This window comes from Trachurus japonicus, chromosome 3 (genome assembly GCF_045865225.1).
Source record: "Trachurus japonicus isolate A0001 chromosome 3, Traja_1.0".
NCBI lineage: Eukaryota > Metazoa > Chordata > Actinopteri > Carangiformes > Carangidae > Trachurus > Trachurus japonicus.
The window spans coordinates 2589217-2615028 of record NC_140909.1 but is presented as its reverse complement, the minus strand read 5'-3'; the positions used below and the strand labels follow the sequence as shown (position 1 = coordinate 2615028).

Genomic DNA, 25812 nt, shown 5'->3' with positions numbered 1-25812 from the left:
GGAAAGAGATTAGTTTTGACTAGAAATGAGACATTTTGACAAGAAATAAGGCAAATATTCTTGGAAAGATGTTGAGTTTTTGCAGTGTGTGCTCGTTGCTCCGGTCAGTGTGAGCGCATGCAGCACCTTCACTGTTTTGATACTGAGATGAGCCGTGTTACTAAATTTATACGAGCGCACACTGACTGGAGCTATTTCCAGCTTTTAACCAGTCGAGCCAGTGAAGCTAAATGTGTAGAGCTGGATTGAGTTACATGAGACTCCAACACACACTCTCTCTGAGTCCACACACACACACACACGCTACCACGCTGTTTCCTTCCACGTGCGGCTGCAGGTTCCACTCAGACAGGTGAGTTAACGTAGTGAAGCCTCGTCTGCATGAAGACGGTTTTTATCTTGAATACTGATGTGAGAGTTAGAGAGGCAAGTTTCACTTCTGTAAAAAAAAACATTGTTCAAACTCTCAGATGATTAGTCACGTTGTGTTGAGTGTTACAAACAGCTCACAGAGTCCACACTGCAAAAACTCAAAATCTTACCAAGAATATTTGTCTTATTATTATTTCTAGTCAAAATGTCATTTCTAGTCAAAACTAATCTAATTATACATAAGTAGCTTGTTTTTAGACACTTTTTACTTCTTTCAAGCATATTTTCACTTGAAATAAGTAGAAAAATCTGACAGTGGAGCAAGTTTTTCTTTCTTATTACAAGCACAAAAAACTTTCACTGGCAGATTTTTCTACTTTTTTCAAGTGAAAATTAGTTTTAAACAAGTGAAAATGATCTAAAAACAAGTAAAATTTTAGGTGATGAGTCTTATTTTAAGTGGAAAGAGTTTAGTTTAGACTAGAAATGAGACATTTTGACAATAAATAAGACAGATATTCTTGGAAAGATTTTGAGTTTTGAGCAGTGCATTTGACTTTTAGGCTTCAGGTAAAGATTATGGTTTAAAGAAAATGTTGTAAAACTAAAACTGATCTGTGACGATTCACGACTCAACTTGAATAAGAAACAATAAAATATTTCATTGTTTTTCTTCTGTGAGAGCTTTAAAATGAGAATGAGTTTGTTTGTATCTGAGATTTAAGTTAAAAATAGAAACTGAACTAAACTTTAGTTTGGAGTGGAAACTTGTTACAGGTCAACACTGCAAAAACTCAAACTCTTACCAAGATTATTTGTCTTATTTCTAGTCAAAACAAATCTTTCAATTATACTAAAATAAGACTCATCACATTAAAAATTAACTTCTTTTTAGACACTTTTTACTTCTTTCAAGCAGATTTTCACTTGAAATAAGTAGAAAAATCTGATAGTGGAGCAAGTTTTTCTTTCTTATTACAAACACAAAAAACTTTTTTTTTTCTACTTATTTCAAGTGAATATCTGCTTGAAAGAAGTAAAAAGGTGTCTAAAAAGAAGTTAATTTTTAGGTGATGAGTCTTATTTTAAATGTTAAGAGATTGATTTTGACATTTTGACAAGAAATACGACAAATATTCTTGGAAAGATTTTGAGTTTTTGCCGTGAAAGGACCAACTTTGTAATAAAAAGTAAAAGTTTCCTCTCGTCTGTTTTTAACTGTGACTCTGTGTGTGTGTGTGTGTGTGTGTGTGTGTGTGTGTGTGTGTGTGTGTCAGATGGTGCTGCTGGATGTGTTATTAATAGGGAGCGGTCCTCAGGCCTTGACCCTGGCCAGTTTACTGACCAATCAGGAGCCAGGACACTCAGACCCCTCCCCCTCCCCCTCCGGTCCGTCAGACCGACGACGCTGCAGCGACAAGAAGAAGAAGAAGAAGAGGGAGAAGGAGAAGGAGACAACAACTGGTATCTTTGTTTTTACTTTACTGTTGAAAACATAAAAATGAGAAACAATTATCCACAATCACTGATAATCAATCAGTGGATCATTTAAAGCCAAAGTCTCAGACTTACACACAGCTCCAGACATTTTGATTTTGTAATGTTTTAATAATTGGGTAACACTTTACAATAAGGGCTCCTTAATTAACGTTAGTTAGTACATTATTAAGCATTAATTCACTGTTTACAGATATACACTGTAAAAATGTCTCAATTTTAGTCAAAACTCATCTCTTTCCACTTAAAATAAGACTCGTCACCTAAAAAATTAACTTGTTTTTAGATAATTTTCACTTGTTTCAAACTAATTTTTAATTGAAATAAGTGAAAGCAAGTTTTTTGTGCTTGTAATAAGAAAGAAAAACTTGCTCCACTATCAGATTTTTCTACTTATTTCAAGTGAAAATCTGCTTGAAAAAAGTAAAAAGTGTCTAAAAACAAGCTACTTTTTAAAACATGATGAGTCTTATTTTTAGTATAATTAGATTTGTTTTGACTAGAAATGACATTATAACTAGAAATGAGACAAATATTCTTGGTAAGATTTTGAGTTTTTGCAGTGTATTAACAATCATTATTATGTATTACTTAGGATTAGGAAACACATTAATTAATGTAGCCTATTAGTACAATAAGCAGTTAATTAATGTTTACTACTCAAAGTTAGTTAATAAATTAGTAAGTAATAATAAAAGTTGTATAATCATTATGTATGCATTACTCAGCATTAATTAACACATTAATTTATATATTAATGCTTAATAATGTACTAACTAACATTAATTAAGGAACCGTTATTGTAAAGTGTTACCAATAATTGATTAGCAGAGGGAATAACTGACATCTTTAATGTGCAACTTAGTTCATTTCAAGTCCCAATAATCAATCACTCTCTCATCATCGTTTTAACCTCTGCCTCTTCTATCAGGGCGTTTTGCAGCTGCTATTGTTTTAACGTCCTCTTCTAACTCTCAGTTTTGTTTTTCACCGTCTGTGAAACATCTAGTTTCACTTCTGAGTAAACCAGCCCCCCCTCAGCCTTCACCAGAGCTGCTAACTAACTAACTAACTAACTAACTAACTCACTCACTCACTAACTAACTAACTAACTAACTAACTAACTAACTAACTAACTCACTCACTCACTCACTCACTCACTCACTCACTCACTCACTCACTCACTCACTCACTCACTCACTCACTCACTCACTCACTCACTCACTCACTCACTCACTCACTCACTCACTAACTACAACTTGTATATAACAACTGCCGGGGCACCATTTGAGTTTTTATTTTTCAGTTAATTGTACACAATGTTTTTTGTGTATGTCATTTTTGGTTCTAGAAGTACTTACATAATTACAGTTATGTATTAGCCTACATTTCGTGCAGTATCTACACACTTCTGCTTGTGCAGCTGTGTGTAATGGGCATCGTGCAACACAACCTGGCACTTTTACTTCACTTTTTGTTGTCTACATTATTATGTTGTCAATGTCTATATCATTATGTGTACTGTCACTGTACTGTACGGAAATTAGCATTGCTGCTATAATCCGGCACATTTACATGTTTTTATGTTCATGAAAGGGATAGTTCACCCAAAATTCAAATTTCACTCATTATCTCCTCCCCCTCATGTGGACTAAGGGCTGTGAGAAGTTTCAGAGTCCTCCGTGCCTTCTCTGAGTTACAGGGGGTCTCGGCGTAGCAGTGCATGTCCATATAACGGTTGCAAATGGATACCAACTTTCTTCGTCCAAAAAGACACACCAAAAAACATCCAGATACCTCCATGCTGCTCGTATGTAATGTCCGTCTTGTATTGAAGCCCCGACATGAGAAATTGTTCCGCCGTGACACAGGAAGAGCAGTGAACTGAGACACTGGGAGCTTCCGCTACAAACAAGCTTATTTAAGTTTTTTCGGGACAATTTCTCATGTTGGGGCTTCAATACAAGAGGGACATTACAGACGAGCAGCATGGAGGTATTTGGATGTTTTTTGGTGTGTCTTTTTGGACGAAGAAAGTTGGTATCCATTGACAACCATTATATAGACAAATACTGCGGCGCGGACCCCCCGGTAACTCAGAGAAGCCATGGAGGACTCTGAAACTTCTCCCAGCTCTTAGTCGACATGAGGGTGAGTAGATAAATTTGAATTTTGGGTGAACTATCCCTTTAATGTGCACTGTCCCATCCATATAAACAAATAAAGTAAAGTAAACTACTACAGAACCATTAAACAGATGTTACTTCCTCCTGACTCAGTTTCATCTGCAGCTGCAGCGGCGTCGGAGCAGAAAGCTGCAGCGGCGTCGCTCCCCCCGCTGAGCGTCCGGGTGGTCGACTCCTACGGAGAGTGGGCGGCGCTGTGGCGGAGTCAGTTCACGGCTCTGAACATCCCTCACCTGCGCTCACACACTCTGGTGCACACAGACCCACTCAACAAGGTGCAGACACACACAGCCACAGGTTCAGATTGGGTATAGCCTACTGCTTTTTATGTGGGTAAACTGTAGGCTACTTGTATCTCAAACTTTTTTATATCAAGGCCCCAAAGTTGACACAAATTAGACAACAGACCCCCATTGGACAAAATTTTGAAGCACCAGAAATACACAAAAAATCAAGGCACACATTTTTGAAAGATTATAGATACATTTCTGGAAAAAAGTGGTACAATTTTAAAGAAATTCTAGGAAAAGTGATGAAAAAAAAAAGAAAGTCAAACAATAATAATAAAAAAGTGATAAAGGTAAAAATAGTATATAGCAAATAGTAAAAAGTTGTTTTTTTTAAATTGAGATAGATAGAAAAATGTAGTAACTTTCTTAAAAAAGGGGGGGGGGGGGGCAAACATTAAAGGGATAGTTCACCCTAGAATGATATTTCGCTCATTATCTACTCACCCTCATGTTGACTAAGGGCTGGAAGAAGTTTCAGAGTCCTCCGTCCCTTCTCTGAGTTACAGGGGGTCTTAGCGTAGCAGTGCATTTCAAGGCAACGGTTGTAAAGGGACACCAGAGCTCTTCGTAAAAAAAACACACACAAAAAAACATCCAAATACCTCCATGATGCTCGTATGTAATGTCCGTCTTGTGCTGAAGCCCCAAATTGCGTAATTGTCCCGAAAAAAATTAAATAAGTCCACATTCCAAGCATGTTTGTAGCATTAGCTCTGTGTCTGTTGTCCGGTCTTCCGCTGCCAGCGCGCATGCGCAACCAGACTGAGACTCGAGTCGGTCTCAGTGCGAACCTTGCGCATGCGCGCTGGCAGCGGAAGACCGGACAACAGACACAGAGCTAATGCTACAAACATGCTTGGAATGTGGACTTATTTAATTTTTTTCGGGACAATTACGCAATTTGGGGCTTCAGCACAAGACGGACATTACATACGAGCATCATGGAGGTATTTGGATGTTTTTTTGTGTGTGTTTTTTTTACGAAGAGCTCTGGTGTCCCTTTACAACCGTTGCCTTGAAATGCACTGCTACCTAAGACCCCCTGTAACTCAGAGAAGGGACGGAGGACTCTGAGACTTCTTCCAGCCCTTAGTCAACATGAGGGTGAGTAGATAATGAGCGAAATATCATTCTAGGGTGAACTATCCCTTTAACACAAAAAGGGGTAAAAAAAAAAAATTAATAGTAAAAAGTAGAACAAAAATTGAGAGGAAACTGGTAAAATCTCTCAAAAAATATTCTAGGAAAAGTGGTTAAATTTCAAGAAAAAGTTGTGGACCCCCTTGAACCCTCCCACTTTGAGAACCACTGACATTTACTTTAGTTAGATAGTTTTGTTGTACTGGGTTTACTGAAATATTTATGCATTTGGTTACAGTATGGGTATACTGAGTATCACGTAGACTACACCACAGGTCCAGAACCAGGAAGCTGCTCTTCTACAGCGTGATGACAGACCATCCTGTGTGTGTGTGTGTGTGTGTCTCCACAGAAAGCTCTGCAGGACTTTGTGTTGAGGAGCGACCGCTCAGCGGAGCTTCACTCTCTCCCCGATCAGATTTACATCCTGGATGAAAACGCGTTTTTCAACGACATGAGACTGGGGAAGAAGGAGAAGAAACGACTGAACGTCGCCTCCACGCTGAAGAAGAGTTTGTCCTTCAGCCTCCCGGGAACCAGACTCAGTGTGGACTTCTTCAGAGACCAGGTGGGACGCAGACGGTCTTATTAAACTAATGAAGAGACAATCCTTTAAAGGGATAGTTCAACATTTTGGCAAATTGGCCCATTGCCATACTCCCTATAGTCATAGCAGTAGGTTCGTTACCTTTAATTGTCGGTGCAAGCTGTTTTTAGAACGGTGGAGCAGAGCCGTGAGCTGCTCAGAGCTACGCTACGGAGGCTCATTATGGGATTTCATGGTTTCCTTCATCAAACTCATCAAATACACAATCCAACAACTCCACAACGCTCTGGTGGACAAGTTGTGAGCTGCACATTCACCACACTATGAGATAATAACACAACGTTACCACACAGAGTTGTTTTAGAGGGAAATACAGAGACTGTTGATGAAAAACTGTCCCTGAAGGCAACGTGCATCAGTGGTTTTACATGAATTTTCCCTCTAAAACAACTCTGTGTGGTAACGTTGTGTTATTATCTCATAGCGTGGTGAATGTGCAGGTCACAACTTGTCCACGACAGCTCTGAGCAGCTCGCCGCTCTGCTCCACCGTTCTAAAAACAGCTTGCACCGACAATTAAAGGTAACGAACCTACTGCTATGACTATAGGGATTATGGCACTGGGCCAATTTGCCAAAACGTTGAACTATCCCTTTAAGCAGAAAGAAACTAAGACCAGGGGGCTATTGCACAAAAGTAGAATAAAGAAATCCAGGATAACTGAGCAAGCGCGGCTTGACCTAGTCTGGTCGGAGCAGATCTTGGCTTAATTGGTTGCACTAACGCAGAGCCAGGCTGAGGAGCAGCGGCTTGGTCCAGCCAGGTGGAACTTATTCTCTCGTCAGTAGACCACAGACATTGATCACAGATTCACCGATGAGAGGACGGGTGTGGCCACTTTCCTCCAATCAACAGGAACTTAGTGCTGACGTCAGGTGACTCACCTCTTAAAAAAAAAAAAAAAAAGCACCACTATCATAAAGCTCAGAGAGAGCGCAGCGGACAACTGCGGACTGATTGAATAATCCAAAACTATAATCACAACTCAAGTTCCTTTCACAAACCAACAGTTGTGCACTTTGCCTAATAAATGATGAGCAGTGGAAGTTGATTCATTGTTCAAATTCCTTATAATCTTAAGTACATAACCAGTAATACAAGTTCATACAGCAAAAGTGGCCAAAAGTTCAACAGGTGAAAATGAATTACCGGTAAATATAAAAACATTATGCAGTCTGCTGCTTCAATAAATTGCTGATAACAATATTCACATGAGGTGTATAAATTATTTGGAAGGTGGTTGCTCACAGTCACTCAATTTTATTCTCATTTTCTTACCTCAACCAATATTTAGGCCAATATATTAACATTTTATTTTAAAAAATAGAAAAATAAATCTATATGCCATTTTTGCTACATTGCTTTTTATGAGAAGCCAGTAATATATAGCTACTAGTGGTCATAAAATATCATAGATGGACACAGATTTGTAAATGTATTTTGTTTGTTTATAAATCAGGCCAATATGAACATAAGGACATGGAATAACTGTCTGAAACACGTTGATTTCTGATCAGAGTGACTGCTGACTTCACAGATAAAGACAACAGAATCAACTAAGCCTGGCTGTTAGCCTGGTCTGGAGCAGGCTAGCTGCAGAGAATGAATCACCATGGTAACTTGACCAGGATAGATTTGAGCTGCTTTCATGCAACCGACTTGAGGCCAAATTAAGCCAGGATAACCAACATATCCCGGCTTAATCCCTTATCTAGGTTTTGTGCAATACCCCTCTGGTGCATTTGTGTTTGTTGACGTCTGAATCTGGACTCACAGGTGCAGAGATACGACCTGGACAAACTGCTGATCAAGGGAACGGTGGAGAAGATCGTCCCCGTTACCGAGCAACAAGAAGAAGAAGAAGAAGAGGAAGAAGAAGAGAGGGATGAAGAGAAGGAGACGGAGGGAGAGGTTCAGAGGTCGACTGAAAGCAGAGGAGACGAGGAGAGGAAGAAGAAGAAGAGGGTGAAGTATTTTGAAGTCCACCTGCAGCAGGACGGCATCGTCGTCGTCCTGAAGGCTCGGCGGGTCGTCGTGGCGACGGGGCCGACCCGGGCCCAGATGGCCAACGTGCCGTCGTGGGTGCGGAGCATCGGGGAGAGTTTCCCAGAGGAGCGGCTGCAGCACACGGTGACGCTGATGCATCACCTGACCAGTCCTGGTCCAGGTGAGTCCTGTGACATCATCACTGTCTCCTGTGACATCATCACTGTCTCCTGTGACATCATCACTGTCTCCTGTGACATCATCACTGTCTCCTGTGACATCATCACTGACTATGTTTACATGCAGTCAATATTCAGGTTCAGCTCAATATTCAGGTTTCTGAAACATTCAGAATAATAATGTTATTCGTGTTTACATGGTAATTGACCTCTGGCTAAGCCCCGCCCCCAAACGCGATGAGCCAATCACAGTGCGCATAGCTAGCCCATACACTCGGACATTCTCTGCTTCCACGTCCATTGAAATGCATTGCAGTTAGTCAGTTTTCATTGGTTTTTATATGTTTTTTCTTGACATTTTAAGTTTAAATGGTCAAACGGTGTTCATGGGGTACATGCAGCTCTGACACTAGGTATCCTGAGAGGCCACGGGGGGGATTTTTTTAACCCTTTCCCAAGCCACATCTCAACCGAGAGAAGTGTCTGCTCTGGATAAAGTTATGCAGTAGACCACAACACCAACTAAACGTGGATAAACTTAACAAGGATGTCTACATCTGTTCTAAGTTAAGTCAACAACCTATTTGAGGCAACATATTGTCAGAGATGTTTAGATGTTAGCCAGTATCACAACTAAGCATAAAGCCCGCTAGCTTAATGCTAACGTATAATGTAAAACTCCATAGACAGGCTAACAGAAATTAGCCCGTCGCTATCTGCGTTTCGCGGCGACCGACAGCCATAGCAGTAAAGCTAAGTGAAGTTTTGGTGACTTCCAGATGATATTTAATCTTTCTGTCTCCTGTGAAATGTCTCCTACTGTGACAGCTGTTGCCATAGCAACTGTCACCGAATGTTGACTGTTTGTCTGAGTGAGTGGAGGGGGCGGGGCTTAGCCAGAGGTCAATTGTGATCAATAGAGTGCCGAAGCGGAAGCAGGAAGTAACGGTCGCCATGGGAACTCAATTCGGAAAAAGTCTCCATGTAAGTGAACGGGAGTCAAAGTTTTATTTCGTGATCCGATTGAATAATATATGACTTCTACCTGTTTAAAACATCACGTTTCATGCCGAGAAATCAACAGTTTGTCGGTGTCGTAAAACGGCAACAGAAGAATGTATTTAGTGTGAAGACGCTCTACGGACTACACATCTGTGTCCCACAAAAAATACATCACCAACTGACACGGGAAAGGAAGGTCGCCATGGTGACGTCACTACGCCACCTGGAGTCTTTTTGGTTACGGATTCTTCTGAGTTTTATTTTACAATAGTTTTACAACAAACTGCTGGTTTCTCTTCATGAAACGTGGTGTTTTAAGTAGGTTAAAGTCAGATATTTTTCTCATGGCACAATTCACTCAGATTAGAAATAAAACTTTGACTCCTGTTCATTTACATGGAGACTTTTTCCAAATTGAGTTCCCATGGCGACGTTACTTCCTGCTTCTGCATAGGCTCTCTATTGGGATGAAAACAGTGCTTAATTTCCGCTTCTTCTTTGCAAAAACAACAACAGCAACGTAACTTTCCACCCACCTTCATGTAGATCTCTTTATCCCGGTACTTTCTACCGTCTTCATGTCTTTCGCCACTGATGAAGTGACGTGTTTCCTCCTCGCTCCAACAGTCTGGTGTGTTATCTTGTGTTTCTCCATGTTTACAACAAGTAGTTCCTGGACTCAAAAGACCAAGGTTCCTTGTGAATAGAACAGAACACAGATTACTGTTCCTTTCCGTGGGGAGATCCCGTTAGGCGTATACATGACCAGATATTAGGGTTAGAAAAGGAGGAACTAGGGCTCATTTTCAGGTTTTCAAAAGGGTTGTTGGTGTTTACGAGTATTAGGGCCACATTGAGAACAAAAAAAACACATACTTTGAGAATAAAGTCATAAAGTTACGAGAATATAGTCGTAAATTACGAGAATGAAGTCGAAAATTTACGAGAATAAAGTCGTACATTTCCTACGATAAAAAAGTCATAACATTATGAGAAAAAGTTGTAAATTTACGAGAATAAAGTCGTACATTTCCTACGAGAAAAAAGTCATAACATTACGAGAAAAAAGTTGTACATTTCCTACGAGAAAAAAGTCATAACATTACGAGAAAAAAGTCGTACATTTCCTACGAGAAAAAAAGTCATAACGTAACGAGAATAAAGTCGTAAATTTACGAAAATAAAGTCGTAAATTTACGAGAATAAAGTCAGTACATTAATGAGAATAAAGTCGTAAATTTACGAGAATAAAGTCGTACATTTATGAGAATAAAGTCGTACATTTCCTACAAGAAAAAGTCATAACATTACGAGAATAAAGCTGGAAATTTACGAGAACAAAGTCGTACATTTCCTACGAGAAAAAAGTCATAACATTACGAAAATAAAGTCGTAAATTTACGAGAATAAAGTCGTACATTCCCTACGAGAAAAAAAGTCATAACATTACGAGAAAAAAGTTGTACATTTCCTACGAGAAAAAAGTCATAACATTACGAGAATAAAGTCGTACATTTCCTACGAGAAAAAAGTCATAACATAACGAGAATAAAGTCGTACATTTACAGGAATAAAGTCGTACATTTCCTACGAGAAAAAAGTCATAACATAACGAGAATAAAGACGTAAATTTACGACTTTATTCTCGAAGTCTGTGATTTTTTTATTTGTAAATGTGGCCCTAATACGCCGTCGTAGGTGTTTACGTGGCCGTGTGCAACTGGGTTATTGCTAATATTCTGTATATGAAAAGGATAACTTATTCACTGCATGTAAACGTAGTCCCAGTTACCTGTTACATCCCATCATCACCTGTCGTTGTCATGGGACCAGCAGCTGTGAGTGTGATGATCAGTTCTGCTGCTGCTGCTGCTGCTTGATGCTTCATGATGTTGAATTTTGAATTTTCATGCTTTCACCCTCTCCCTCTGTGACGCCCTGAGTGGCTCTGACTGCCCGTCCTCTCTGCAGCTCTGTCCTTCACTAGCACCTTGTGCCTCGTATGCTGTATGATGTGTGTGTAGAGGTGTGTGTAGTGAGTGAGCCGGGCCAGAGGGTAATGGTGGTAGGTGGAGGTCTGACCAGCGCTCATGTCGTGTCCATTGCCCTGCAGCAAGGTGCCGGCCACGTGACCTGGCTCATGAGGAAGCACCTCCAGGTCTAGTCACAGTGTGGAACTGCATGTGGATCCGGTTTTTCTCGATTGCTAAGACACATTATTTCTGGAAAGCTGCTCTCCTTTTCTCTTAAAGGGATAGTTCAACATTTTGGCAAATTGGCCCATTGCCATAATCCCTATAGTCATAGCAGTAGGTTTGTTACCTTTAATTGTCGGTGCAAGAACGGCGGAGCAGAGCCGTGAGCTGCTCAGAGCTACGCTACGGAGGCTCATTATGGGATTTCTTGGTTTCCCTCATCAAACTCATCAAATACACAATCCGACAACTCCACAACGCTCTGGTGGACAAGTTGTGAGCTGCACATTCACCACGCTATGAGATAATAACACAACGTTACCACACAGAGTTGTTTTAGAGGGAAATATGAATATGCAGCTCACAACTTGTCCACCAGAGCGTTGTGGAGTTGTTGGATTGTGTATTTGATGAGTTTGATGAGGGAAACCAAGAAGAAATCCCATAATGAGCCTCCGTAGCGTAGCTCTGAGCAGCTCACGGCTCTGCTCCGCCGTTCTAAAAATAGCTTGCACCGACAGTTAAAGGTAACGAACCTACTGCTATGACTATAGGGATTATGGCAATGGGCCAATTTGCCAAAATGTTGAACTATACCTTTAACTGTGAACACAAACCCCAATTTCCTAGCTACATTCACAAAACCTCAGACTCTTCTTGCAAAACGAAACTTTCACCTCAAAACAGTTTAATCTGTTCTCAAAACTCTGTTGCCCCGAGTCAATCAAAATTAAAAACACTACTGAGCAGCCACTAAACACTACATAGACAAATAGAAAACACAATGCTCAGCACATGAAGCTGTAGAAACAAATGTTTATTGTTCACTGTAGCTAAATGCTGTTGCAAAACAAAAAACCTGTGCATTTACACTGTAGCACTTCTCTCCTTCCCTTTCTTTCACCCTCCTCCCTCCCTCCCCACATCCATTTCATCCCCTTTTCCTTCCTTCTTCTTTTTTCTTCCCAGTTCATCCCTCCCTCCCTCATCCTCTCTTCCTTCACCCTGTCATCTCTCATCTTCTCCTCTTGCAAAACAAAAAACCTGTGCATTTAGAACTTGTACATAGTACTGTAAAAAAAAAGAAGTACAAAACACAGAAATCCTCTGCATTTTACACGTAGCACTTGTACAGTACAAAAACAAACAGAAATCTTGTTCATTTAGCACTTGTATGCAGTAAGTCTATACGCAGAGATGGACAGAGTACTCGATCCCAGTACTTGAGTAAGAGTACAAATACTACTGGTCAAAATTTACTCCGTTACAAGTAAAAGTAGCTCAGTCGACATGTTACTCCAGTAAGAGTAAAGAAGTAGCTACTTGCTTTTAAAGGTACTTAAGTATCCAAAAGTACATGCTTTTAAAAGTAAGTTTTCACATCAATGAATGACTACAATTGTTTCTAAATGAATGTAAGGAGCTTTTAACTCTTGTTAGTGAGGATGAACTCTTTGAAAGCAGCTGCACTGATGTGCTGCTTTTAGGGGTTAGGGTTTCCTTCTCTGACAAACACAGCTTGTGTCCAATAGGATTTTAGAAAAAGACCTGAAAGTAACCAGTACTTTTCAGCCTTCCTACTAATTAACTCCAGTAAAAGTACAGATATTTGTCTTGGAAATGTATTCAAGTAAGAGTAATGAGTACCAAAGAAATCTAATACTCAAGTAAAGTACAAATCCTCTGGATATGTAATTAAGTACAGTACTCAAGTAAATTTACTCCGTTACTGTCCACCACTGCCTATACATAAAAATAAAGTACAAAAATATAGAAATGAGAAGTGCACAACTCAGCCACAGCATCATTTCTCTGTACTGGGTCAGGCCATAGGACTTCATCCTGAACTGGCTCATATATGTTACTGTATTATATATTATATATGTTCCCTCACATCATTAGACACAAGTGTGATCAATTTTGAGTTGTTGTGTTCAACCAGTGAAACCTGTGCTTTGGTTGTGTTTGACTTTTGCCACCTGTGCTCACCATTGTGCAACATACTGTAGGTGCATCACAATGAAAATGTGTTGACAAATTGTGTCTAAACAGGTGAAAAAGAGGCCAAAAGAGAGACTGATTCAATCAGTGGGTTCAGACAATAACAGGGTTTAGTGTTTTAGCAGTTGAGAAAAACTGTAACAGATTCAGCAGATACAGCCGTGTATCTCCTTCACGCCCGCGTCAGTCTTCTCTCTGGGCTCTGCTCCTCCTGCAGCTGAAGCAGTTTGACGTGGGCGACGTGGAGAGCCTGGTGGGCCGCTACGCCCACGTGGAGCACGGCATCAAGATGGACGGCCGGGCGTATCTACGGCAGTTCTACAACGAGCGCAGCCTGCACAGGCGGCTGGCCATGATCCGCCAGGCCAGGAAGGGAGGGGCCGTCACGCCCGAGGCCTACCTCCACCTGCAGCCCTTCATCCTCGACGGACGGCTGGACGTCAGGACGTACTGTCAGGTAACCGTGTGTAGGGAGGGGGGGACGAGATGAGAAGAGAGGAGACGAGTTGACGTGAGAAGAGATTAGAATAAATCTGATGAGACGAGGATGAGTGAGATGAGAAGATGAGAAGAGGTCAGATACCAGAAAGCCAGAAGAGACGAAGTCAGATACAGTAAAGACAAATGAGGTGAGATGAAACCATATATCAAAGATAATCTGAGATGATGTCATGTATAATGAAAGAGGACCTGGGCCCTCATTTATCAACCGTGCGTACGCACAGATCTGTGCGTAATGAGTGCGTAAGAACATTCCCACGCAAAGTATGGAATTTATCAACTTGTACTTGTGCTTAGGAACGTGCATAAATTTAAGCACAACTCTGACCATGCTTACACACAAAATCTAGTGGTGGAGCAGTGAAACTACAAATAGAACCCAGTGGAGGAGTCACAGTGTTCAGCAATCTCAAACTTCACACATGTTCCCTGTTTCCTAATTTAAAAAAATTCTCAATTAGTAATTTAGCAGACATTGATTGGTGTGACAAGCTATAAAAGTATGCAGGTAGATTTGTGTCGTTATTATTCAATCAAAAAATATATTTTCAATTTTTAAAAAAAACACTGTTTTTCTTTGATTGAAAATGGTTTTTTTTATTATTGAAGTGAATGTTTTTTTTATTGAAAATAGATCTTTTGATTGAAGAATAAAGACACAAATCTACCTTCATATAAAAGACAGCTTTTTTTTTTAATTTCTCAGTGATCTTTCCTCTGACCCAACAGAATTAACAGTAGTTGTTACTTTCTCCTATGCAGCATTTTTTATTTTGTTGGTCACACCTGCAGCATTTAGTGTTCCAAACAGTATTTTTTGGTTTGATTCAACTTCTCCTACAAGTAACTCAGGTAACTCTCGGTATCAGAGAAACTCCTCTTCTCCGCCCTCTTTGCCATGATTTTGGTGTGGGGAAAAAAATCCATTCACGCATTATTAAAGGGATTGTTGCTACCATATATGGTCAATTGGGGGCGTTTCTGAATGCAAATGACCCTAACCATGGTAGTTAGGAACAGGTGGGATTTATCATCACTGATTACTTACTAGTGTGCGTACGACCGGTGTCCGCACGTTTGATAAATACGGATTTTTTGTACTTACACACATTCTAAATTTCATTCCTACGACAGAATTTAGAACCTTTTCTACGCACAGTTGATAAATGAGGGCCCAGATGAGGTCATGAGCTGAAGAGAGATGAGATCATATGATGAAATGAGATCTCACCAATAAAGCAAGAGAATCAGTACAGGTCCGTTTACAGCACAAGGAACATGTCGTTACGACGGAGTATAGGGCCACATTGAGAAAAAAAACAAAAAACACAGTTTTTTTACGACTTTATTCTTGAAGTTTGTGATTTTTTTATTTGTCAATGTGGCCCTATACTCCATCGTACGTTGTGGTGTCAGGTGTGAACATAAAGGAACCAAAAACAGTTAAAGGTTGGGATAAAATAAACATTTAAATAAAATAAGATAGATAAAATAATATAGAATAAATTAAATATTCTAGTGGGAAAAAAAGTATAGTATATACAATTTAGGATTTATATAAAAAGAATAAAATAGAATAGAATAAAGATAAGATACTGTAGATACAGTGAATGACAGGATAAGATGAGATAAAGTAAAGTGTGATACAGTGAGACACAGTAACGATGGAGGGAGATGAAGTGAGATCAGGTAAAGAAGAAGTGAGGTCGCCTCAGGTCAGATAAATGGAGACGGAGGTGAAGTCTCATCTGGAGGTTCGGTAGAAACAGTAGATCAGGAAACAGGAAGTGAAAATCAAGGATGAGAAGTTACATTACAGTAACCCTAACCACTAACCAAAACAGATGAGAGTTTCAGGCTTCAGTCAGATCAGGTGATAATGTGATGTGCACTGCAAAATCCAAAGAAATCCAAAAACCAAGAATATTTGTCTTCTAGTCAAAATGTCATTTCTAGTCAAAACAAATCTCCTTACACTGCAAAAACTCAAAATCTTTCCAAGAATATTTGTCTTATTTCTTGTCAAAATGTCTCATTTCTAGTCAAAATAATCTCTTCACATTTAAAATGAGACTCATCACCTAAAAAATAACTTGTTTTTAGATCATTTTCACTTGTTTTTACTTAAAATAAGTAGAAAAATGCTGCTGTGGTTTTTTGTGCTTGTAATAAGAATCAGCTTTTTCTACTGAAGTGAAAATCTGCTTGAAAGAAGTTTTAAAAGTGTCTAAAAACAAGTTGCTTTTTATATGATGAGTCTTATTTTAAGTATAATGAGATTTGTTTTGACTAGAAATAAGACAAATATTCTTGGTAAGATTTTGAGTTTTTGTAGTGTAATACTTAAAATAAGACTCATCACATAAAAAGTGGCTTGTTTTTAGACACTTGTTTCAAGCAGATTTTGACTTGAAATAAGTAGAAAAATCTGATAGTGGAGCAAGTTTTTCTTTCTTATTACAAACACAAAAAACTTGCTTTCACTGGCAGATTTTTCTACTTATTTTAAGTGAAAATTTGTTTGAAACAAGTGAAAATGATCTAAAAACAAGTTAATTTTCAGGTGATGAGTCTTATTTTAAGTGGAAAGAGATTAGTTTTGACTAGAAATGAGACATTTTGACAAGAAAAAAAAGACAAATATTCTTGGAAAGATTTTGAGTTTTTGCAGTGTAATCAATAATCCATACTGATCCATACCGTGGCGCTGCAGGTGAGCGAGGCCAGCTGGTGCTACAGGAACCAGGCCTGGAGTCTCGGCCTCAGCAGCGGAGGCGTCTGGACCGGGGACCGAATCTGGCTCGCCACCGGCTGCAAACTGGACGTGACCCAGGACCCGCTGCTCTCCGAGCTGATGCAGGAGTTCCCCATCCAGGTCAGCACAAGACAAAATACACTTATATAGAGATATATACCGTGTGTATAGTGTTTATGAAACATATGGTACCACCATAGAGGTAGTGGACTCTGATATAAATATTTTGGCATCTGGTTAGATAAGGATTTAAATTTCAAGCATCACATCTCCTACTTGTCAAAAAAGCTGAAATTCATAGTGAGTTTTCTGTACAGATTTAAATCTTCCTTTTCTATTCCTGCCCGTATGCGTCTAGACAAAAGTTTATTTTTATCACAGCTTGACTACACTGCAAAAACTCAAAATCTTTCCAAGAATATTTGTCTTATTTCTTGTCAAAATGTCTCATTTCTAGTCAAAACTAAACTCTTTTCACTTAAAATGAGACTCATCACCTAAAAATGTACTTGTTTTTAGATCATTTTCACTTGTTTCAAACACATTTTCACTTGAAATAAGTAGAAGAATCTGCCAGTGAAAGCAGGTTTTTTGTGCTTGTAATAAGGAAGAAAAACTTGCTCCACTATCAGATTATTTTAAGTGAAAATCTGCTTGAAAGAAGTAACAAGTGTCTAAAAACAAGCTGCTTTTTAATGTAATGAGTCTTATTTTAAGTAGAATCAGATTTGTTTTGACTAGAAATGACATTTTGACTAAAAATAAGACAAATATTCTTGGTAAGATATTAGATTTTTTGCAGTGTACGGCGACACTATCTATAGGACTGCTTGTCCGACCACCCTAGCAAAACTGGATCCCATTTATCATGCTGCTCTGAGATACAGGCTCAGCCTTCAGGACCCACCATCGCACTTACAGGATATTCTTCTCTTAACACTCGAAGGTTGTTGCACTGGTACACCTTAATCTACAAGGCTATTTTAGGCGAGCTGCCGCATTACATCTGTTCTAAGTTTGTTGCTGTCCAGATGACCCACAATCTTAGAGCCAACAGTTGGCTGCGATTTAAGGTCCCCCATATGAGGACCGAGTTAGGGATGAAGACCCTCTCTCACTTTGGGCCATGGTCGTGGAATGACCTACAAGCCAGGATGAGATGGGGCTCTCTCATCCCTCTTTCTGGCTTCAAACATACAATCTCAGAACTATTAGTCACCAGCTGCACATGTGACAATTAACTTAACTCTGTAATTGACCTATGGCTAAGCCACGCCCCCAAACCCGATGAGCCAATCACAGTGCGCATATTTATTATTTAGGGATCTTAAAAGCTCCTTCAGTGAGCGGTTAGTGATGCCTCGGTGTTCTACTGAACGACTCAGACGCTCCTTTGTTCCTGCAGCAGTCAGATATTTTAACCACAAATAGCGGCTGTCTATTGTTGTTGTTGTTGTTGTTGTTTTTTAATCTTCTGGAGGTGTATATTTTCTTATATTTATTTATTTATTTATCCTTGCCTATATTAATATCAATTTAAATCACTTGCTTTGAGCAGCCTACTCTGTCGTATGAAGTATCCAATCATGTTGATAAGTTTCCAAGCAAAGCAGTTTCCCCTTGGGGATCAATAAAGTTTTCTAATACTCTAATAGCTAGCCCATACACTGGGACATTCTCTGCTTCCACGTCCATTGAAATGCATTGCAGTTAGTCAGTTTTCATCCGTTTTTATATGTTTTTTCTTGACATTTTAAGTTTAAAATGGTCAAACGGTGTTCATGGGGTACATGCAACTCTGACACTAGGTATCCTGAGAGGCCACGGGGGGGATTTTTTTTAACCCTTTCCCAAGCCACATCTCAACCGAGAGAAGTGTCTGCTCTGGATAAAGTTATGCAGTAGACCACGGGGAGCATACATCAGTCCGACTGCCCATAAGTCCGACGGCTCATTTCTCCGACTACCCATTCTACGGTGTTAAGGTTAGGTTTAGGGTAAGGTTAAGGGTTAGGGCTACTTAACTCGGAGAAATGGGAGTTCGGACTAATGGACGCAAAAATAAATAAATGTATGGTCGGAGAAATGGGTAGTCGGACGGACGTCATGCGCCCGTAGACCACAACACCAACTAAACCTGGATAAACTTAACAAGGATGTCTACATCTGTTCTAAGTTAAGTCAACAACGTATTTGAGGTAACATATTGTCAGAGATGTTTAGATGTTAGCCAGCATCACAACTAAGCATAAAGTCCGCTAGCTTAATGCTAACGTATAATGTAAAACTCCATAGACAGGCTAACAGAAGTTAGCCCGTCGCTATCGGCGTTTCGCGGCAACCGACAGCCATAGCAGTAAAGCTAAGTGAAGTTTTGGTGACTTCCAGATGATATTTAATCTTTCTGTCTCTCCTGTGAAATGTCTCTACTGTGACAGCTGTTGCCATAGCAACTGTCACCGAATGTTGACTGTTTGTCCCAGTGAGTGGAGGGGGCGGGGCTTAGCCAGAGGTCAATTGTGCTGCTCGTTTGATGTTCGATGTCTCTTGTTGTCCTGATCTTGCTGTGTTTGTTTGCTTGTATTTGTACTACTGCTTTCCTGACCAGGACATCCCTGTGAAAGAGATTGTTAAATCTCAATGGATCCTTCCTGGATAAATAAAGGTTAAATTAAAAAAAAACCGTATAAAGTGTGTTTTCCCTCTGCAGGTGCTGGACGGGTGGCCGTGTATATCAGAGAGTCTGCAGTGGACGGACGGCTGTCCTCTCTACCTGATGGGCCAGTACACCGCTCTGCAGGTATGGGAGTCCACACACATCTGGCTACTAGCTACTTACTATGCAGGGGGGGCAAACCTGTGCTGAGGGGCCTTTTCCTTTTCTGGGAGTTTGAACATGGAAAAGATGAAAATGTAAAGTGAATGTGTCATCTGTAACTTTATGTCTTTTGGAGATCATTTCATCTTCCACTTGATGAACTGTTCACATTAATAGTAGGAGCCATTTGACATACATGCACTTAACATTTGACACACAATGTATACACATTTACATGCACTGGACACTTACATACATTTAAGTTCAGAGCTCCTGTGATCACACAGAGCTCTGCCCGGTCCGACACCTGCAGCAGGAAACCATGGTGACTCTTCTTTTTGACTTCTGCTTTTACTGTGTTTCATGTCGCTCTCTGCTTTTTATATTTCCTTTCTTTTATCAGCACTTTGTGACTGTGACCGTATAAATAAAGTTATATATACACGTACTTCCAGGTGGGGCCTCATGCGGTGAACCTGGCCGGGGGACAAGCTGCCAGCCTGAGGATCTACAAGGACCTGGTCCAGCAGCTGCAGCGGGACGGAGCAGCAGCTGCAGACAGATGCAGAACAGAGGAGTACATAGAGGAGATGAGAGGACTGCTCTGGCTTTAGACTCACACAGAGAAACATAGAGGAGATGAGAGGACTGCTCTGGCTTTAGACTCACACACAGAAAAACATAGAGGAGATGAGAGGACTGCTCTGGCTTTAGACTCACACAGAGAAACATAGAGGAGATGAGAGGACTGCTCTGGCTTTAGACTCACACACAGAGAAACATAGAGGAGATGAGAGGACTGCTCTGGCTTTAGACTAGAAACACAGAGAAACATAGAGATGAGAGGACTGCTCTGGCTCTATACTCACACAGAGAAACATAGAGGAGATGAGAGGACTGCTCTGGCTTTAGACTAGAAACACAGAGAAACATAGAGATGAGAGGACTGCTCTGGCTTTAGACTAGAAACACAGAGAAACATAGAGGAGATGAGAGGACTGCTCTGGCTTTAGACTCACACAGAGAAACATAGAGGAGATGAGAGGACTGCTCTGGCTTTAGACTAGAAACACAGAGAAACATAGAGGAGATGAGAGGACTGCTCTGGCTTTAGACTCACACACAGAGAAACATAGAGGAGATGAGAGGACTGCTCTGGCTCTAGACTAGAAACACAGAGAAACATAGAGGAGATGAGAGGACTGCTCTGGCTTTAGACTCACACAGAGAAACATAGAGGAGATGAGAGGACTGCTCTGGCTTTAGACTCACACAGAGAAACATAGAGGAGATGAGAGGACTGCTCTGGCTTTAGACTAGAAACACAGAGAAACATAGAGGAGATGAGAGGACTGCTCTGGTTTTAGACTAGAAACACAGAGAAACATAGAGGAGATGAGAGGACTGCTCTGGCTTTAGACTCACACACAGAGAAACATAGAGGAGATGAGAGGACTGCTCTGGCTCTAGACTAGAAACACAGAGAAACATAGAGGAGATGAGAGGACTGCTCTGGCTTTAGACTAGAAACACAGAGAAACATAGAGGAGATGAGAGGACTGCTCTGGCTTTAGACTCACACAGAGAAACATAGAGGAGATGAGAGGACTGCTCTGGTTTTAGACTAGAAACACAGAGAAACATAGAGGAGATGAGAGGACTGCTCTGGCTTTAGACTCACACACAGAGAAACACAGAGGAGATGAGAGGACTGCTCTGGCTTTAGACTCACACACAGAGAAACATAGAGGAGATGAGAGGACTGCTCTGGCTTTAGACTCACACAGAGAAACATAGAGGAGATGAGAGGACTGCTCTGGCTCTAGACTAGAAACACAGAGAAACATAGAGGAGATGAGAGGACTGCTCTGGCTTTAGACTAGAAACACAGAGAAACATAGAGGAGATGAGAGGACTGCTCTGGCTTTAGACTAGAAACACAGAGAAACATAGAGGAGATGAGAGGACTGCTCTGGCTTTAGACTAGAAACACAGAGAAACATAGAGGAGATGAGAGGACTGCTCTGGCTTTAGACTCACACAGAGAAACATAGAGGAGATGAGAGGACTGCTCTGGCTTTAGACTAGAAACACAGAGAAACATAGAGGAGATGAGAGGACTGCTCTGGCTTTAGACTCACACAGAGAAACATAGAGGAGATGAGAGGACTGCTCTGGCTTTAGACTAGAAACACAGAGAAATATAGAGGAGATGAGAGGACTGCTCTGGCTCTAGACTCACACAGAGAAACATAGAGGAGATGAGAGGACTGCTCTGGCTCTAGACTAGAAACACAGAGAAACATAGAGGAGATGAGAGGACTGCTCTGGCTTTAGACTCACACAGAGAAAGAGGAGATGAGAGGACTGCTCTGGCTTTAGATTAGAAACACAGAGAAAATAATACAAGATATGTTATTAATGAATATTAATACAGGAGTGACTGATGGACTTTGAACTGTACCAGCACACACATCATCATTATCATCATCCCTCTTTTTTACACATTAGTTACAGGTTGTTGCGAAAATCTAATAACATGAATGGATGAGATGTATTTTATTTTCTGTCTGATATTCTGATATAATGAATTTATATATTTTATGGCATTAAAACTGTATATTTAAATCAAAGGTTAAATACTTGTGTATGATTTTCATATTGTACAACTCTCAGGGATAAATGTGTTCACACTGATCAGTCAGAGTCAGAGTGATACAGATGTGACACATGTGGATCAGATTTTATCTGTTTAAAAACCCTCTGATGATCCATGGACGTTTTTCTCGTTCACCTCTCACACTTTCCCAACTCCCCCCCAGGTCAAATGAAATTTATGTGTAAATGGGGCAATATCTAATGAAATATGCGCTAATTTGCTTGTTTTATTTAGTTGACATATTAGAGTCAGAACTTTTTACATTTTGGATATCTCTTTTTTATCACTCTGTAAATGAGAAAATACTGTCACCAGCCCTAAAAAAAAATAAATAAATTTTCGCCTTTTTTGTTTTGTTTTTTTGGAATAAAATGTTGTATGAATGATGTATCAACAATCCCCTCTGTAAAAACCTTCAGAATATAGACGGAATAAAAAATAATAAAATAAAATAATAAAATAAAAACATAGTATGAGAAATCATGTGTTTTTGCAGCTAAAACAACTGGGGTTAAAAGGTGATTTTCATGTTTAGTCAAGACACTTTTGCTGAGTTTAATCTCTACATCCAAGCTATTCCATAGAATAACCCCTCCGACAGAAATACACATAGCTTACTTTTAAGAGTCGATCTTACACTTTGCTGTTGCAATGTGAGTTTTCCTCTGAAGTCATATCTTTTACAACCTTCCCTCCATAGTGCGAAATACGGGGGGGTTTGGGGGGGTCGGACCCCCCCGATTAACCCCTTGAGACCCCCTGAAAGACTCAAAAGCAAAATCTGAGGGGGGTCTCAATCTTGTCAAAAAAATAAATAATATAATATAATACAATAATTGTATTGTGGTCAATTAAATGTGTTTAAGATCACCATGTCCAGTATTCATAATTCAAAACATTTATTCGTTTAACATTAAGCTGAACCATGTCACCTGCGCATTATGCAAATTAGTCATGTGCGCCAGCCCAGCGCAGGAGTCGAGTCCACTCGCTATCAGAACAGAGGATCCCGTTCCTCTCCACCCTCTGCCGAAGAAAGTGAAGTTGAGGCCGAGTGCTCTGAAGACGTAGCCGATGCCGCAGCCCCTGCTGCTAGCACTGGTGATTGGCCGCTTTTCTTTTTCTTTCTTTTTTTTTTTTTTTTTTTACACCTAAGCAGGTGGGGTAATGGAAATACCGCAACCCTTGGCTTGACATTAAGGCAGGAAAATAACTTAAGGTAAGAGGCTAGCCTCAAACCCTTCAGGGGTCCGCCCGCTATTCAGACATCCCGCTATTCCGACATGTCACTATTTAGACATCCCGCTATTACGACATCCCTCTATCTAGACATGCCGGTAGTCCGACACTTTTTGATACCGCTATTCCGACACGTCTTTTTTATTTTTATTTTATTTTTATTTTTTTACAGCTGCGATACCCAGGCGCGTCTCTCTCTCTCTTTTCTTTTCAGCATGTCTATCACTGGTTTGATGAGGGAGTGATGTTCTTAATCTCAACAACTCAACTATCAAGTCACAAACAAAACTGACACACATGATAAACAAACAGAACTATGCTGCAGTTTGTTTGTCAAGTTAACCTGTCACCTTCAGCACCACGGACAGCGCGGCGGATGAGCCGCGGAGCTGCAGCTGTGAGCGTCTGGGCTCTGGGCTTATGGCCTGGGGCCTCATTTATGAAAACTGTAAGTAAGCAGTGTAAAACTGCTGCTACTAAATGTTTTGCTTAGGCCTACGATGAAAAGACAGCCCAAAATATTTACACCTTTTTCAGATCTATCAAACTGTGCTTGCACAACTCTGCACCTCAACTTTGATAACTGGATCCAAGAATGGTGAGCAGTTGCGCACGTGAACACACCTCCGTCCCGGAATGCCTAGACAACCATATGGTCAGCACGTGCATATTAATTAGCCATGTGCTCTGTGGAGCGACAACAAAGTGACAAGGAAGACAACGGGCGGAGGGGGGGAGAGAAAGCTAGATAAATCAGGCAAAAACCTCCCAAATCTCAACAAAAGGGAGCAGAAAAAAGAATAATCTTATGTAATCTGCCCCTTTATTCCAGACAATCTTTTTTTCTTCTTTTACCTATGTTAAAACGATGTAAAGCAGCAGGATAAACTCAGGTGACAGAATAATAACAGTCTCAGTAGCTGCAGATCAGTGTGCGCTGCTGCCGGTGTGTTTTTAAACTTGGAGGGTTTGTTTTTTTTCTTCTCTAATAGGCCTATGTATTTGTGTATGAGAAACAGTGTCTCAGATGAAAAAATAAAAATAAATCAGAAGGACACTCTGACTATAACGTAATCAATCAATGTCGGAAAAGCGGAATGTTTGAAAAATAGTAAAGTGCCGCTACTCCGACAATGAAAAAAAAAAATGTCGGAATAGTGGGATGCTTAAAAAATAATGTTAATGCCGCTATTCCGACAATTAGAAGTCAATGTCGAAATAGCGGCATGTCTGAATAGCAGCATGTAACCCCTGCTTCAGCATACTATGGCCTGAACCCCCAGTGGTGTTGTTTGGCCAGGCGCCTGTTGTGAGCTATTTGTCTGTGCTTTTTCAATTTTCATGATGGCCCGTTATACGAATGTGATTTGTGGATGTGTTCAATGCTGTGTTTAAACGTATTCGCTAGATGGATGGTTAGATAAGGCTACATGATCGGTCATAGTTGCAGGCTGAGGATCTCGTGCACATAATTGCACGTCAGTCTCCGATCTCCAGATTTATACAGTTGGTTGTTATTTGAGTGCACGAGTTTGGTGTCTTTCATTCATTTTAATTGTTGTATTTTATTTATTGTCTATTCGTTTCTGCATTGCCCTGATCGCGCGCCAGTCTCCTATACCTGGCATTTATTCATTGTTCAAGTGCGCCAGTGTGGTGCCAATTATTGTCTTTTATTTATTGAATTATCGTCTATTTATCGTCAATTACTTTCTGCATTGTAATGCACAACTTTGCCTCTCCTTTTTAGGCTATAGGCTAATTTTCTTGGCTTATTGTAATGTTATAGTCCTACTTTATAAAAAGAAAAAAAAATAACAGTATTGCACAACAATCGCAAGTTAGGGACCCCCCCGAATATTGATGGGTATTTCGCACACTGCTTCCCTCTCATTAAATAATTTTTGGATTATACAAGGAAGAAGATTATTTTTTGCTTTATACATGATTAATGCAGTTTTAATTTTTACCAAGTCAAAAAATGTTAATGCAGATGCCTTCAAAAAAAAGTGGCTTAGTGTGATCATTGAACCTAACATTATAAAAACTGTTCTTATGGCTCGTTTTTGTAAAATGTACAGAGGCAACAGGTTGGTTTTATACGCATTTATGTACATTTATTCATGTATCACAAATACTGTGAGTAAACATTGAGGGAGCATAAATCTCTTTCATGTTTATTTATTTATTTAGTTTTCTGTTCACATAAAAAAAAAAACCCTGCAGTCTCTGATTGACACAGTGCAGCCTCCCTAAGCCCCGCCCCCCTGCTCCTCCCTAAGCCCCGCCCCCCTCCTCCTGTGTGACTTCCGGTTTGTCATCTACCTGAGCACAACCATAGATATACAAACGTTTATATATCTATGAGCACAACAAGGAAACAGG

The 25812-nt window shown here is 40.2% G+C and overlaps 1 protein-coding gene across 1 annotated transcript; it reads left to right on the top strand.

Annotated features, from left to right (window-relative positions):
• The first annotated feature begins 228 nt into the window (after window positions 1-228).
• Window positions 229-20225, top strand: LOC146989410 (uncharacterized). The gene is made up of 10 exons (XM_085772900.1): window positions 229-352; window positions 1650-1836; window positions 4161-4330; window positions 5838-6053; window positions 7869-8259; window positions 11284-11417; window positions 13673-13912; window positions 16670-16831; window positions 19422-19511; window positions 19985-20225. Exons 2-10 carry the CDS (start codon window positions 1650-1652, stop codon window positions 20141-20143), a joined length of 1749 nt encoding a protein of 582 aa, XP_085629026.1. The 5' UTR covers window positions 229-352; the 3' UTR covers window positions 20144-20225.
• Window positions 20226-25812: the final 5587 nt, after the last annotated feature.